The following is a 16093-nucleotide window of genomic DNA, read 5'->3' as shown; positions in this document are numbered from 1 at the left end:
AAACTTATGTTGGTGAAAAGAAAAAACTTAATTGTCCTTGATTACTGGATACTGTTGGAACTACTGATAAAAGAAGCATTTTTCAAACAATATGTATTATTCATTTCCGTAAATTTGTCGTTCATTGAACCCGTCGTTCTTTCGAATTTTGAATTAATTTTAAAGAGTTTTGGGTTTTGAATAATAACCATTGTGTAATCTGTGTTAATTAAGTCTAGAGTTAATCTATGTAAATATTAATAGGCTTTATGTTTCAGTAATATTAATGCAAGATGAACACTGACTATGATAGTTACAGCGAATTTATTGAAGAAAAACAGATTTATTTTCAAATAACAAATTTATGACAGTAACACAAAACATACTTCAAAAAAAATCAAAAATCTAATAATGGCGTCGTGTAGAATAAATTCTTTAACGTTTTCCTCTTCGTCCCCTACCCCGTCCACGGGCAGGAGTCTGGACAGCCTCGGGTTCAACCTCCTTCGCCTCATCCAGGAGACCTTCCATTTCCGGTTCATCCTCGTCCTCTGCCAACGCATTCTCCAGATCCTCCATAATATTATCATCGTCTAGGTTCATCTCCTCCTCATCCTCAACCTTACTTTCATCTTCAGCAATGTCAAGGACTTCAGCAGTCTCAGGTTCATATTCTTTCTTTTCTGCAACATCAGATGTGGCAACTGTATCAGTAGCAGTAGCAGTTGCATCAGTAGTAGTAGAAGTATCAGCGTCCATTGCAAAAGCTTCTTGAGTCTCAGTATTGTCGATATTCTCAGAAGCCTACAATTAAAATATATAATATTCAAAAACTATTTAAAAATTGTCTATTTGAAAAAGACGACTATGAAGGACACTATAGAAAAACAAATACATATTAAACCGCAGTGCAAATTTTAGAGCTAACATTTTTATATTAAAACCCGACCTAACATAAACTCAAGCTTTTGTAAAGTCCGGTTTAGGGTATGAGTGTAGATTTGGAAACGTTATGTATGTAATTTTTCATTTGCTTGGGCGTAAATAGACGCTACAGCCGGACTTTATTCAGGTTTAAGCTTTTAAAATATTAGCTAAGATCACTTCTAGTGATAAATAAGATGTTCATGTTTATCGTAAAATGTATTGTATTTGTAGAAAAAAATTAAGAAACTGTTTTCCTTAAATCTATGAATAATCTGAATAAATATATATATGAAGATTTTAAAAAAAATACGGGCGGAGTAGCCATTTTTAAATGAATGGTGAAGATAATTTACATTCATACGTATCACAGGCCAAATTAATTCCGAGTTTTCATGAGAACCCCACAGCTAGTTTATATCTTATATAGCACAATACGACAAATACGAATGGAATTGAGTCTCTGTCATAAACTCTAATTTACTAATCCCTATATCTAGGCAACCCAATGTCTTATACCTTAGATATTTCAAACTATCAAGTTTGTTCGATCAAATAATCCAAGTTTGAAAAATCAACTTCCCTCCATCAGGTTGCAAAGATTAGACATTTTGAATTTGTGGCGAAAGCTCAATTACTTTATTCATATTTTGATTGTCTTAGATGCTTTCAAAATACGCGACCCGTCCCTTTGTAATCTGCTTCACCTGTTCTTGTCCTTCTTCGTTAGTTTTCTCCACTTCCTCTTCCTGTTCTTCCGGTTCCTCAGGGAGAACTATATCAAGTCTAAATAAATCAGGATTATCTACAGAGAATGACAATTTTTTTCTTACATTTGTAGTTTCCTACAGCTAGTAGTGTTTATCGTTTGGGATCGTTTAGAAAAATCAATAAAACTTCCAATATTTCAACTTTCTTTTACTTTGCAATATCTTCATCCTAAAAAAAAATGAAAAACGATCGTTACAACACTATCGATGTTGCATCGTTTTTGGGTCGTTATCTGCATTTTTATTCTGTCCAGTTAATTTTAGAATCCAATTAATTTTTATGCGGATCCGGATCCTGGATCCGCACTTGAAAAAAATGGATCCAGATCCAGGTTATTTCTTAAAAAATTTACTGAGTCTTTTTTAAAAAGCAAAATTTTCAATTTTTTGTCTCATTTTTTTCGCTTGCTTTTATTGCTAAAACTTGATGAACCATTCAGAAATCAGGAAATTTATATTAACTTTCTTTTTTAATAGTTTAAGATTTGGTTTTTTTAAGTAAATTTTGTTTATGCAGTTTTTGAAAATATTTTGCCCCTTGGATCCTGATCCGTGGATCCCCATATTTTTGCGGATCCGGATCCAGGAAACCAAAATATTGCGGGGATTCGGATCCGGATCCTAAGCACTGATTCTGTCCATAAAAAAATTTGAAATTGTGAAAGAAAAGCAAATGTTTAGAATAAACAATTTTTCTACACTTTCGTCAAATTTTTAACCTGAAAGAAAATATGTGTAAAAACGAACAAACTAAAGGCACATTACTACCTACCGCTATAGTCTAGTTTTCTTCTAGCGATCAGTTTAAAATAAGTCTTATTGGACGACCAACTAAATATTCTCTTTTAGTTTAAAATGTTCCTTTAAATACTCAATATGTTAAGAATTAGAATAAAAGATAAAAAATCTTAGTCAACAAAACGGAGATTTATCCTCTTTTTATTTTTAAATAGCGGATGAAAGGATTTTTAAAACAAAATCTGATAATTTCGAATCGTTCTAAAAAAAGAAGTAATTTTCACCATTTTTTATACCTGGCCGCCCTGAAGAAAATGTCCTCGATCTCTCTACTGATTACGAAGCTTGTGTCCTCTGGTAGACTAAAGGCCGCCTTAAGGGCTACGCTGGCAGCCTCCATCAAGTCCTAGAAGTTGCAGAGTTATGATCTGAAGAACTTGACAAGTGTTTAGAGTTGGAAACTCTTGTATTGTGGATATCGAGATTACTGCTTGATATCCTCTTTTTTAATACCGATCGGTTATTTAATCTGGAGATTAATAGCAAGAGGAAAACAAACATTATTTAATCAGAGCTGGGAACTTTTGAATGGTGGATATCGGGATTAAGGCTTCATCCACTCTTTTTCTTAATCTCGAAATTAAATAATGCTTGTTCTCCTCTTGTTATTAATCTCCAGATTAATTAACCGATCGGGATTAAGGATATCCCATTCTAAAGTTTTCAGCTATGGAGATTAAGAAAAAGAGTGGATTAAGCATTAATCCCGATATCCACCATTCAAAAGTTCCCAGCTCTGCAGATTTATTAAATCTTCATTTGATATCCGTGAACATGTCTAAAATTTAAGAAACCGAACCGAACCGGTAATCAGAAGCCGGAAAACTTTGCCCGCAATCAATGAGAGAACGCTCATATTAGTCGGAACCCAGCAGGGATAAATGATCCAAAATAGAGGATTAGGCAGAAAATCAAAAGTGTCCACAGTGGATATCGAGATTAAGCCGTAAGTATTAAAAGGGTATCCAGCTCTTGAGTCTCCAGCTCGGGAGACAAGTTTTGTCACTGAAAGAAATCTATTCACTGAACGACGTATATAGACTGACAAGACAATCCAATAGTAGTTTTAATCTAATTGTGAAGCAATTCAATTCTAAATAAAAATTAACTCTTTTTGATAAACCCATGGAACAGTTTGCCAGACTATACCAAGGGTGTCAAACCCTTAAACATGTTCAAGAACAGCTAGTCGAGAATATAAAGTAAAAAAAAAACATCCAGTTATAGAGTCGCTTTTTTATTACCAAAAATGGTATCTAAGCAAAACCAAAACAATATAACAATATAAAACGTAAGCCCACTGTACAAATGTAAACTACTGGTAAGCTATTTTTTATTATAAACACAAGAAGTTAATGTTTACAGAACATTCAGGAAACATCTTCAAGGGGAAAATTAAAATGGGACTTTTTCTTCTTTGAATCTAAAAAATCATGTTTTTACGTATAAAAATTAAACTTCAGCTTTAGATAACTTTGGAAGTTTGATTTATGAGTTGTGAGGGGTACACTAAATAATTGTTATTCATATATCTTTGAATTTATCTCATAAAGTAGGAAAACACATACCTTTGATTCCGAACCCTCAGCTTGTTTAACAATCTCCCTAAAACACCAAAATTCTAATTAAGTTTTGATTGTTTAGAATTTTTTTGAATTACAAATGAACTAGCAGATCAAAGAGAAGCTTTTTTAATTGACGGCTTCTCTCGACTTCTATATGTTTATGTGTATCCAATATCCATGCTGCTTAACAGCTTGATATAAATAAAAATTAAAACCGAAAGTGGTCTTCATTGTATTGATATTATCGCCTACCAGTGTAGTACTGTAGTATATCTTAGCGAGGTTTTAAATCTAGAAACGTCCACGAGACTTTTATAAATTTAGGTTTTCAGCATCATCTTTTTCCTTTTTAAAAAAAAGAAAAAAAGCTTCAGAAGAAAGCGTAAGAAACTAGTTCCATATTTAATAAGTAGCTCGAGGTAGTTGAACTGCGGAAGCGATGTCAAACCACTTCTCTTGATTTAGGTTAAAAAGAAATGGTTTAAATTAGTCTACGGGGTTTAACTACTTAACGGTTACCATCTGGCCTCAGAAAACTCCATCTGAGAAAAATTTACATTTTTTCTCTTAAGCTTGTTTTTCATGATATACACAAATTGCTTAGTTTTCCAGCAGTTTATACCTGTACTGAAATTATTATATTAGCCCAAGCCTTTAGTATTAATAATATTAAGATTATTAATACTCTAAAACTGAGCTGTACCCCTCACCCCCCATCATATTAGATGGTTGGAGATTATAAAAAAAACTTCAGCAATTTTTGATTTCAACCAACCATCTTTTTTCGTAAAAATCCCTTTTTTGTGCTCCAAAATACATTTTTATATTATCTTGTAAATTTACAAAATTATTTGTTTTTGTTTTTCATGATTTACACGAACTGCTTAGTTTTACAACAGTTTATACCTGTACTGAAATTATTATATTAGCTCAAGCCTTTAGTATTAACAATATAATCATTATTACTACTCTAAAACTGAGCTGGTACACTGCCTCTACACGTCATGAAATATAAAGGGAAAAAAAATATAAAAATATAGCTTTTTTAACCAACCAGCCTATTTTGATAAAAAAAATTTTGAAAATTTAAATATACATATATTTGTTTTTCTTCAAAGATTTACATAAATTGAATATATGATTATAAGAATTTCAGAAAAGTTATTTGATGATCTGGATATGAAAAAGAAAAATTGTAATTTAGAAAATATTAACTTTTTTTCTTTTCCACATTTTAGAGTTATTCTCTAAATTGTGTCAAATGGCAATCATACATAACTTTAAATTTCCAAGAGGGGGGGAATGATTTTACAAAAAAAAAATTAAAAATATACCATTTGTCCTTTGTGCTGTTATACACTAACCTGTCCAGAAAAGCCATGAACGCGGTAACAAGGTATGGTTTGCTGTCTTCAACTGTTGGGACACGAACATTTTTAGTCTTTTCCTTTTTATCATTATTCCTTCCGCTGTTCCTGTTATTCCTTCCCCCTCCTGTCTTCTTACCTCCGTCCCTTCTCTTATTCTCAGTATCCTGAACAAACTTGGTTTTCTTGAAGGTTTGAAAAAAGGAAAAAATGATTTTAAACGATTAAAGGAAAAAATAAAATATTGACACCAAAATTTAAAAAAGTTCAAGAATTTTAAACCTTCATTTTGATAATTTTTACCCAAACATAAATCTATTTTACCCTTAAACTCTTTCACTTTTCACACATTACTAGTCTTTTTTGATTAGCATAATTTTCATAAACCACTGTGACGTAATTCTTGTTAAATTCTTCGTTTAAATATGAGTTTTTTTTATTTAAGAATCTTCCGATTGTCAAATTTTATTTAAAATAACCAACCTTTGATCCCATTGCTAAGTAATTTTCTTTAAGTTCTTGTTTTAAATAAATAAATTTTATATTTCAGAATTTGACGATTTGATAAAATTATATTCTAAAAAACAACCTTTGATCCTCGTACTCGCATTCTTCTTCCTTGAATTTCCTTGCCGTCCATCGTAGCAATTGCTTTCTCAACCATCTCCATACTAGTAGTCTCAGCAAACGCAAACCTAGAAATGTTTTTTTATAAAAAAGGAAAAATAAGATCTTATCTTGGAAGAAAATTATTTATGAAATGCCAATCTGTGGGATCAAAATGCCAACTATAAAAAGTTTTCATAAACAAAGAGACGCATAAATCCGTGGAAAAGTTTAACGTCCATTAAGCAATCTTTTGTTAGTTTGATGTTAAATGGCAATGAATTCACCCGCAGCTTGAAAATTAAGTTATGAAGTGAACTGGGTGTTTGTACATTGTACACAGCACAATACCAGTGTTTCATGTCTATTGGAGAATATTGAAAATCAAAACTTGAGTCTAAGTCTTCCTATTCCACAGTTTTATGGATGCCACAAGCAGTTTTATTCTTATTTTCCTCGTATAATATCAGATAAATTGTTGTTGAAAAGAATATACTGATCTCGAGGTTAATTGTTAAGATAAAAGGTCTTGACTATGAAAAAGATTATGAACGGTAGAACTCACACTTTGCTATTATGATCACTCTTCATCCTGATCTTGCCGACTTCAATGTTGTACTCCGTGAAGAGGGTCTTGAGCTCTGGCTCCTTGAACCCTGCAGGGTAATTCCCGATATAGATCTCATGCTCGGCCCTGATATACAACAAGGTTTTATTCAAGTACCATACACCTTTCACAACAGTAACTTTTTAACTTTTATCTGAGAATAGGAAATGAGGGTAGTTTCATGCTTGTCTATGCTGAAGAAATCCAAGAAGTGATTTTACAAACAAAACGAAAAACAGGTCAAAACTTTGTGTTGTGAATCTCGGGACCAATTTCAACTGTGGTTCAAGCATTTTACCTAGTTGAGTGCCACATCAAAAATCAAGATCAAGCGATTCGGCGAAATAGGTCAATTTTATTTCTTCAAAATGTTCTAAAATCAAATTATATTTGCCAAGAATCAAGATATTTCGAAATGTACAATTTGAACCTGAAACTGAGGAGGGTCTTGCGTAACCGCTGCAAACTAAACTCATTTTAAAGAGAAAGTGTTTACAGAGCATGATTTGCTCTCTTATAGCGCCATCTGTTTAAATTGCCAGATCTCAGGCAAAATCACTTTAAAAATAAAGAGTCTAAGCTGTCGGTCGCCTGAGTCGCTTAGAAAAAGTGCCGCCAAAACCACTGACTATTAACTTTTAACAAAATAAAGAATAGAAAAGATCTGTAGTGCACTTGAAAATTTTGAAGATTTCTAAATTCAATTTCGAAGATTTCCAAGTTTTCGCGCCAAGAAAAAAAACCTGTTTATGATGAGATGAAGATGTCTAGTAGTCTACCTGTCAGCTGGCGGAGACCTTCGTCTTGGACTTCTCCTTCTCTTGTCACGTGACCTAGATCTTCCTCGCCGTCGTACAGGAGATCGATCCCGTCCACCCCGCTACAAGGAGAAAACGGTCAACAGGACCGGGCAACACTGGGGTCGGAGAAAAGAAAAACAGGAGAAAGAGTGACCGCTCCAGTGGGTCAAAAAGGAGATGTTCCAAAGTTTTCAAAAAATTCCAAAAAAATTTGAATGATAATAACACTTTTTAATACATTAAACTTACCCTGGGCATGAGATCATGTCTGTCATTTCGTTGCATTGAATGCATTGGAACACCCATTCCCTAGAACAAATAAAAATACAAAAGTTGAAACTAGCGGAAGAAAGTTTTTAATTTTAACAATTAATTTTTGACTGCACACAAATTAAGAAAATAATTTTTAAATGGTGAATAGGTAAAATATATTTCATAGCGCATTTATAAAACTTAAAGACAGTGCAGAGTTTGCAACATGTTCAACAGAAAGACCTGTTATAAAAGGAGATTCTTAAAGAGATAAAAATGTCAGTTTTTTCAGAAGAAAGCACTGATGTAAAAAAAAAAAATATCTGCCTTAATTATGTTACTCACGTTGACTTTCAGTTAACATGAGACGTAGCTAAAGATTCGAAGAATTTGTGTTTACAGAAACTATAATTTCAAGTAACCTTCCCTTTAATGATTTCCGTGTCCGAATTTAATGAATTTGAGCCGCGTCTTAAATCCGCCAAAAACCGGTTTCAATTAAGCACCGGCTTAAATCTTGAAACATTGAATACAATTTTAAGTGAAACCAACTATATTTGAGCCACGGCTTAAATTTAAATCTTTAAATTCGGCCTTAGATTAATAACGGTTTAATCAAGGACTGAATAAGATTTGCATGTTTCTCTGTTTATAAATTGAATATTTATAATTGAAGTTTCTCTAAAACAATGGAAGAAATTGTCAGAAATGTGACACTTTTCAATAAATAAATCGACGATATCTTCCACATTATTCACCAGATCAAGGCTTATAAGATACCACTGTTTATTGAGCATACCGTTTAAGCTAAAACTTGTTTTTCCGAACGTGAGGAATTATTAAGAAAATATACACTCCTGATATTTTGTTGAAATGTCTCTTTAATAGTTAACCTGAGGGATATTCTGATGCATGAGAGCTCCGACAAGGTTTCCGACCAGAGCCATGGGATCTACAGGGTTAGGGAGGAGACCTCCCATACCTCCCATTCCTCCGTCCCAAGGGTTCACGTTGGACCTAGATATTTCTAGGTTCAACTTTGTTTCTGGGTCATGTTCAAGGTTCATATGAGAAAAATGGAGAAGGTATGTAATAAATAAAATCTCCGCTCAGGGGATAAGAGATGGGGGCGATTTTTAAACCCTGTTGCCCAGAAATATATATATTAAAAGAATTACCTTGATGAAGGATATGAATTGTATCTGGGATACGGCATTTTTCTGAAATATGAAATATACAAGTTGTTGAGAATTAGTATAAATTCTGAACAAAAAATGCTAAAAAATATTCTTGTATAATAGAACACTGGTATATACTTGATACATCATACGATACATGTTAGGTAAGGTTTATGTTCATTTTCTTCGAGCTTAATACTTATTCATTTTTTTAAAAAATTTGGTGAATATTTCAGTCTGGCAGAATGGTGAGAAATAAAATAGTTCTCAGATTTTCGTAAATTAAAGTCATTCTCTGCATTGAACAAACAGAACAATTCTTAAAACTTGTTCTTCATCACAATAAAAACATTTAAAATTTTAACTTTCAGAATGGTTAGGCATTATAGTGTCAGGTACAAAAATGGAATAAAATATCAAAAACAAATATTATTTCAAACTTGTCGACATCAATATAAATACATAAAAACGATAGTTAGGCAGTAGTGTCAGGTACAAAAATAGTATTTTGTCGTAAAAAAAATTCCCATCACCAACATAGGTATATTTAAAATAAGAATAAACGCTGATGTTGGCAGGGGTATTTATTTTTTAGAATAGAAATGATAAAATTGGATATTTTGAGGAAATAATGAAAAGTTGTTAATCAAGTTTTTAATCAGAATTCAAATGTTTACTCCTTGAAAATCATTTATTTCCCCCACTGTGATAACCCCCAAGAAAAAGTGGAAAATATTTAAAAAGGGAAGTGGGGTGATTTTTCAATAAAACATATACCCCTGGTATTTAAGTCAAATCATTACAGAAAAAGCTGCCAGTACTCGACATCAAGGCGTTTGTTGAATTTAAATCCAACTTCCTTTAAACATCCAACCAGTTCAAATCCAAGACGCTTATGCAACCTAACAAGACAGCTACGATTATTTTCTTAATTCCAGGTAATAATCAGTTAACTGATCAATTTATCATTCAATCCATTAACCAGCCAATCTATCAATCATACATGAACAACATGGAACTTTTCTATTACTCAAACCGTTATGACCCATAGGGATCTCTCTCAATTGTAGTTTCAATCTTTTAAAGGGTATATCTAAGGCGCCAAACAATCAATCAATTATTTTGTTAGAGGCTTTCGTGACTTTTTAGCAACATGTATACCTAGATTATTTAAACACTAATAAATTAAAAATTCAATCAATTATTCTTTAATCTAATAAAATCTAGCTGTTTGTCCCTAGTACTAGGGATGTTAGGAACAGTTATTATTGCCATTGCGACATGTAAACCCAAAGCTCTTAATTTCTCCAGAAGACCCTCGTACAAAATACTTCCGACTCCAGCATTCACAAAATCCGGATCTACGTACAGTGAAGTCTCGACAGTTGCATCATATGCACTCCTTTGAATTTTATCAAACTTATTAGAAAACAAATATGAAATAGTCAGCGCACTTTTAACAATGGGGGGTTTATTTTATATATATTTTTTTAAAAATCATTTCCCCTTTTTAAAATTCATTAGTTCCCTCTCATCCTTTCCGATTTTATAAGCAATTAAGAATTTGATAATAATGCTCTCTTCATCCCAATCTTAAATTTGGAAAATTGATAGTCTCTGATAAAAATTCAAACCACTAAAAAGTCTAAAACTATGATTGAAAAAATTCCTATTTTTGAAGCAAGAAGCATAAGCATATCCCACTACATTGCCATTTGTCTCATACACATACCACGGATACTTCTCACTAAGCAGTAGCCAAATTATTTAAAAGAATATTTTTTAAGGCTATCAATTTTTAAAACTTGAAATATACATCTGGGAGGGGGGGGGGGGATGATTTTTAAGAAGAAATAAAATGTGCATCTATGACTTATTTCCCCACACATCCAAAAAGAACAAGAAGAGGGTGGTAGTGTTGAAATAAAAGCCTTGACACTTTTTTTTCATTTTTTGGCTTTCCTGATTGTTTTGATTCTTTTTTCAATATCTGGCGTAGAAAGTTTAGCTTCCTCAAATGTGATAGTTGTATTTAGAATGTAATGATTATAAATCCTATTCAAATTTGTATATGTTTTTTTTTGTGTATAAATTGTTTTCTTTCCAAATTTATTTCTCAAAGTGGCTCCAGGGAGACACTGGAGGCTTCCAACCCTCGACTAAATAACGATTTTTGGACCCCCTCCCCTCTCCTTTCAATTTTGTACCTGGATCTTAAATGTATGAGAAATGGATATAATTGACCATGTGACATCAGCGCCCGGCCCCCTACCCTGTCCTCGCTCGGTCCAAAAATTGTCTTAACCTAACCTTACCCTTACATAATACAAAATAACTTAAAATTAAAGGTCATGCAAAAAACTAATAGAAAGGGGGGTTAGAGTAAACTATTAATTACGGTTTTGATTTGTTTATTTGCAATTTATAGTCAGATTTCAGAATCGTGGAGATGCAGAAAATGTACTTTATTAGGTCATTTTACAAAAATTGTTTGAGCATAAAATGCAACTTGAAGCACAGAACCAGATTAAACTTTTCCGGGTTAAGAATTAGATAATCAGGTGAAAATCACGTCACATAACTAGATAGTGAATTTGGAATTACTGTTAGAGAAACATTTGATTTCACGTAAAGCTGGGATGGACACTTTTAATTTTTATTTTTTATAAAACTTAATCAATGCAATCGCTGATTGCATTACAACAAAACTTTGAGCTACGAGTCAGCGAGTACACCGGCGTCCCGTACCCCGTACCCGGCTGAAAGAAGGCAGCACGTCATTAAGGAAGATGGCCGATGTTTGATGATGGCTACATGTTTTTACGGAGGACAGCTGCTGAAATGTAGAAATACTGTCATTTCAAGCTGTGTAGTGTGTATAGCAGCTAGGAGCAGCTTACAGGGAAGACAGGAAAAAATTGAGATAATGAGAAAAGAACAATTGTAAAATAAGAAAGGCAATGAACATTGAACAAGGGTACAGGATATAGGAGTCGATCAGAAGCTGATGATCGTAAGGATCGAAAGGATCAGTAGAATCAGATGGATCAGTAGGATCAGAAGGATCAGTAGGAAGAATGAGTAGGATTAGAAGGATCAGTGGATCTGAAGGATGAGAAGGATGAGATGGATCAGTAGGATCAGAAGGATGAGTAGGATCAGAAGAATGAGTATGGACCAGAAGGATGAGTATGATCTGAAGGATAAGTAGGATCAGCTAACTTCAGAAGGATGAGATTATCAGAAGAATGAAAAGGATCAGAGGAATGAGTAGAATCAGTAGGATGAGTAGGATCAGAGGAATGAGTAGAATCAGAAGGATGAGTAGGATCAGAAGGATGAGTAAAATCAGAAGGTTGAGAAGGAGTAGAAGGATTAGTAGGATCATAAGGATGAGTAGGATCTAAAGAATGATTAGGATCAGAAGGATGACTAGACTACGATCAGAAGATTGATTAGGATCAAAAGGATGACTAGACTANAACTCTCTTTATTCTCAAGTAATTATCAATCCAGATACTGCACTCACTGTATTCACAAGCTAGTATCAATCCCAATACAACTCTCTTTATTCTCAAGTAATTATCAATCCAGATACTGCACTCACTGTATTCACAAGCTAGTATCAATCCCGATACAACTCTCTTTATTCTTAAGTAAGTATCAAACCAGATACTGCACTCACTGTATTCTCAAGCTAGTATCAATCCCGATACAACTCTCTTTAGGCGCGCTCAAGTAAGTATCAAACCAGATACTACACTCTCTGCATTCTTAATATGTATCAAAAAGATACAATTTGAACGGAGTCTCTGCTTCTCTACAAGAGAATTAATATGTGTCTAAATGTAATGAAACAAAGATCCATGTCCAACTTATCTATATTTTGGGTTTTATGATACATGTTAAATTTATGAATAAAGTCTTAAATCTTAAATCTTAGTTAAACTAATGAGTGTAATTAAATTCATAAACGTAGTTAGGGTACAGGCAAAGTTAAGCATAATTTATTTACTGTGTTACTGTGCTGTATGTATGTATGAGTGTTAATTTAAATTATTACAGATGGAGGACTGATGATGAGGTGAATTTGTAAAGAAGAATATTTCATTGGATTGGTGATATCTGGATGATATGTGGGTGATATCATCCAGATATCACGCACGCACATATTATCCAAATATCACTCACATATCATCCAGATATCATTCATATATCACTCACACATATCCAAATATCACCAACATATCATCCAAATATCATCCATATCACCCAAATATCGTCCAAATATCCCCCGGTCGATATTTTTTACAACACCCCAACTTGATGAAAAGATAAGGCACGGCTATTTAAAAAAAAACTCCACTTTGAAATTCGATTAAAACACCACTTCTCATCATCCAGATATTACCCAAATATCATCCAAATATCATCCAGAAATCATCCAGAAATCATCCAAATCCAAATCATCCAGAATCTTCTAGATATCATTCAGTCGACATCGATTTTTACAACCCCCCAACTTGGTGAAAAGTCGAGTTTTAATCCAAATATGGCATGTCTATTGCAGGTGAAAACTCCACTTTTTAACTCTAATAAAACTCCACTCTTTGAAAGCAAAAGTCGAGTTTTACTCGAGAAACTGCAGAGACTGAACATTGGATCAATGTCTATAGAAACTGCAGAGACTGAACATTGGATCAATGTGTATAGAAACTGCAGAGACTGAACATTGGATCAATGTCTATAGAAACTGCAGAGACTGAACATTGGATCAATGTCTAGAGAAACTGCAGAGACTGAACATTGGATCAATGTCTAGAGAAACTGCAGACTGAACATTGGATCAATGTCTAGAGAAACTGCAGAGACTGAACATTGGATCAATGTCTTTAGAAACTGCTGCAGAGACTGATCAATGGATCAATGTCTACAGAAACTGCAGAGACTGATCAATGGATCAATGTCTATGCAGAGACTGAACATTGGATCAATGTGTATAGAAACTGCAGACTGATCAAAGGATCAATGTCTATAGAAACTGCAGAGACTGATCATTGGATCAATGTCCGGAGAAACTGTAGACCCTGAACATTAGATCGATGTCTATAGAAACTGCAGAGACTGATCAAAGGATCAATGTCTGTAGAAACTGCAGAGACTGATCATTGGATAGAAACTGCAGAGACTGATCAATGGATCAATGTCTAGAGAAACTGCAGTGACTGAACATTGGATCAATGTCTAGAGAAACTGCAGAGACAGATCAATTGATCAATATCTACAGAAACTGCAGAGACTGATCATTGGAGCAATGTCTAGAGAAATTGCAGAGACTGAACATTGGAACAATGTCTAGAGAAACCGCAGAGACTGAACATTGGATCAATGTCTAGAGGAACTGCAGAGACTGAACATTGGATCAATGTCTAGAGAAACTGCAGACCCTGATCTGTGCCGGGGAATTTTAGTGTGGCCAACCCGATAATATCTTTTTGAGTCTTTAGTTTAAAGTGGGTTGAGGAGGCCTATCTAAAATTCCCGGGCACTTGTATTTGTTTGAAACCTTAATTTTGGATCTATCTTGTAACTCAATTTAATATGAGTGGAGAAGAGTTAAACGTCTTTATTTATAACTATTGCAATTTTAGAATGGAGATACGAGACTCGCTTGGCTTTCGAGGCAAAAGCCAACTACTTCATCTGTGTGCGGGTTACTATAGACTGCCTTCTTTTCTCCGACTTTTTTGCTGGTTTCATTCTAAGCTCGGACTGAGCGCATTTCTCCGTCTCTGCGTAGAGTAGACGGACAGTTTTATGAATACTATAACAACACTAAATTATCACTTTTTAATTTGAATCATATTTTTAATGTAAGGATCTGTGCAACATGAAGAGTGAAAATAAATAAATCTCAATAAAGTTAAATCATTTGAATTATTGTTAATAGTTGCTTTGAACCAGAAAAATGCTAGTTTTAAAGAAGAATGGAATAAGGAAGAATGGGAGAAATTCAAAGAGAGAAGGATTAGGATAGAAGGAGAAAAATAGGGGAAATATTTTATAGGATGAATTAACAAGGGATAAAGAATAAAGAGAGGATAAACTAAGGAGAAATTAGGATAGGGTGAGGGTGTAAAGGGTAAAAGATATAAGGAGAGGATAGGGATTGGAATCTTAATCTTAATCTAATCTTGACTAAGTCTTAATCCTCTCAAATCTACATTTTTGAATTATTGATGTGTGATGAGGGTGTGTAAGATGGATTTTGTATGTGTATTGTGTGCATGTTCGTGAAGATATCAAATAAAGGGTTTAACTCATTTTATTAGAAGACAATTAAACATCGAACCTGTATAATACGTTAAGACTAAATAAAGATGACTTTTTAAATCTTATAATTAACGAATCATTGTGATTCAGATCATTGGAGGAATGTCTAGAGAAACCGCAGAGACTGATCATTGGATCTATGTCTAGAGAAACTGCAGAGACTGAACATTGGATCAATGTCATAGACAAACTGCAGAGACTGAACATTGGATCAATGTCTATAGAAACTGCAGAGACTGAACTTTGAATCAATGTCTATAGAAACTGCAGAGACTGAACATTGGACCAATGTCTATAGAAACTGCAGACTGAACATTGGATCAATTTCTATAGAAACTGCAGAGACTGAACATTGGATCAATGTCTAGAGAAACTGTAGAGACTGAACATTGGATCAATTTCTAGAGAAACTGCAGAGACTGAACATTGGAGCGATGTCTAGAGAAACTGCAGAGACTGAACATTGGATCTATGTCTATAGAAACTGCAGAGACTGAACATTGGATCATTTAATGTCTATAGAAACTATAGAGACTAAACATTGGATCAATGTCTAGAGAAACTGCACACTGAACATTGGATCAATGTGTATAGAAACTATAGAGACTGAACATTGAATCAATGTCTATAGAAACTGCAGAGACTGAACATTGGATCAATGTCTATAGAAACTGCAGAGACTGAACATTGGATCAATGTGTATAGAAACTGCAGAGACTGAACATTGGATCAATGTGTATAGAAACTGCAGAGACTGAACATTGGATCAATGTCTAGAGAAACTGCAGAGACTGAACATTGGATCAATGTGTATAGAAACTGCAGAGACTGAACATTGGATCAATGTGTATAGAAACTGCAGAGACTGAACATATTGGATCAATGTCTAGAGAAACTGCAGAGACTGAACATTG

The 16093-nt window shown here is 33.7% G+C and overlaps 1 protein-coding gene across 1 annotated transcript; it reads right to left on the bottom strand.

Moving 5' to 3' along the window:
* Positions 1-284: 284 nt before the first annotated feature.
* On the bottom strand, positions 285-9748 carry LOC111697034 (uncharacterized). The gene is made up of 12 exons (XM_023466900.1): positions 9624-9748; positions 8847-9411; positions 8562-8685; positions 7666-7725; positions 7396-7496; positions 6575-6703; positions 5993-6098; positions 5401-5570; positions 4040-4076; positions 2708-2817; positions 1611-1689; positions 285-783 (listed from the first exon to the last, which is right to left on the bottom strand). The coding sequence occupies exons 2-12, from the start codon at positions 8882-8884 to the stop codon at positions 415-417; spliced, it is 1323 nt and encodes a 440-aa protein (XP_023322668.1). The 5' UTR covers positions 8885-9411; positions 9624-9748; the 3' UTR covers positions 285-414.
* Positions 9749-16093: the final 6345 nt, after the last annotated feature.

This window comes from Eurytemora carolleeae, unplaced genomic scaffold (genome assembly GCF_000591075.1).
Source record: "Eurytemora carolleeae unplaced genomic scaffold, Eaff_2.0 scaffold270, whole genome shotgun sequence".
NCBI lineage: Eukaryota > Metazoa > Arthropoda > Copepoda > Calanoida > Temoridae > Eurytemora > Eurytemora carolleeae.
Note: the sequence above shows the minus strand (reverse complement) of the source record. Positions and strands in the feature narration are given on the sequence as shown.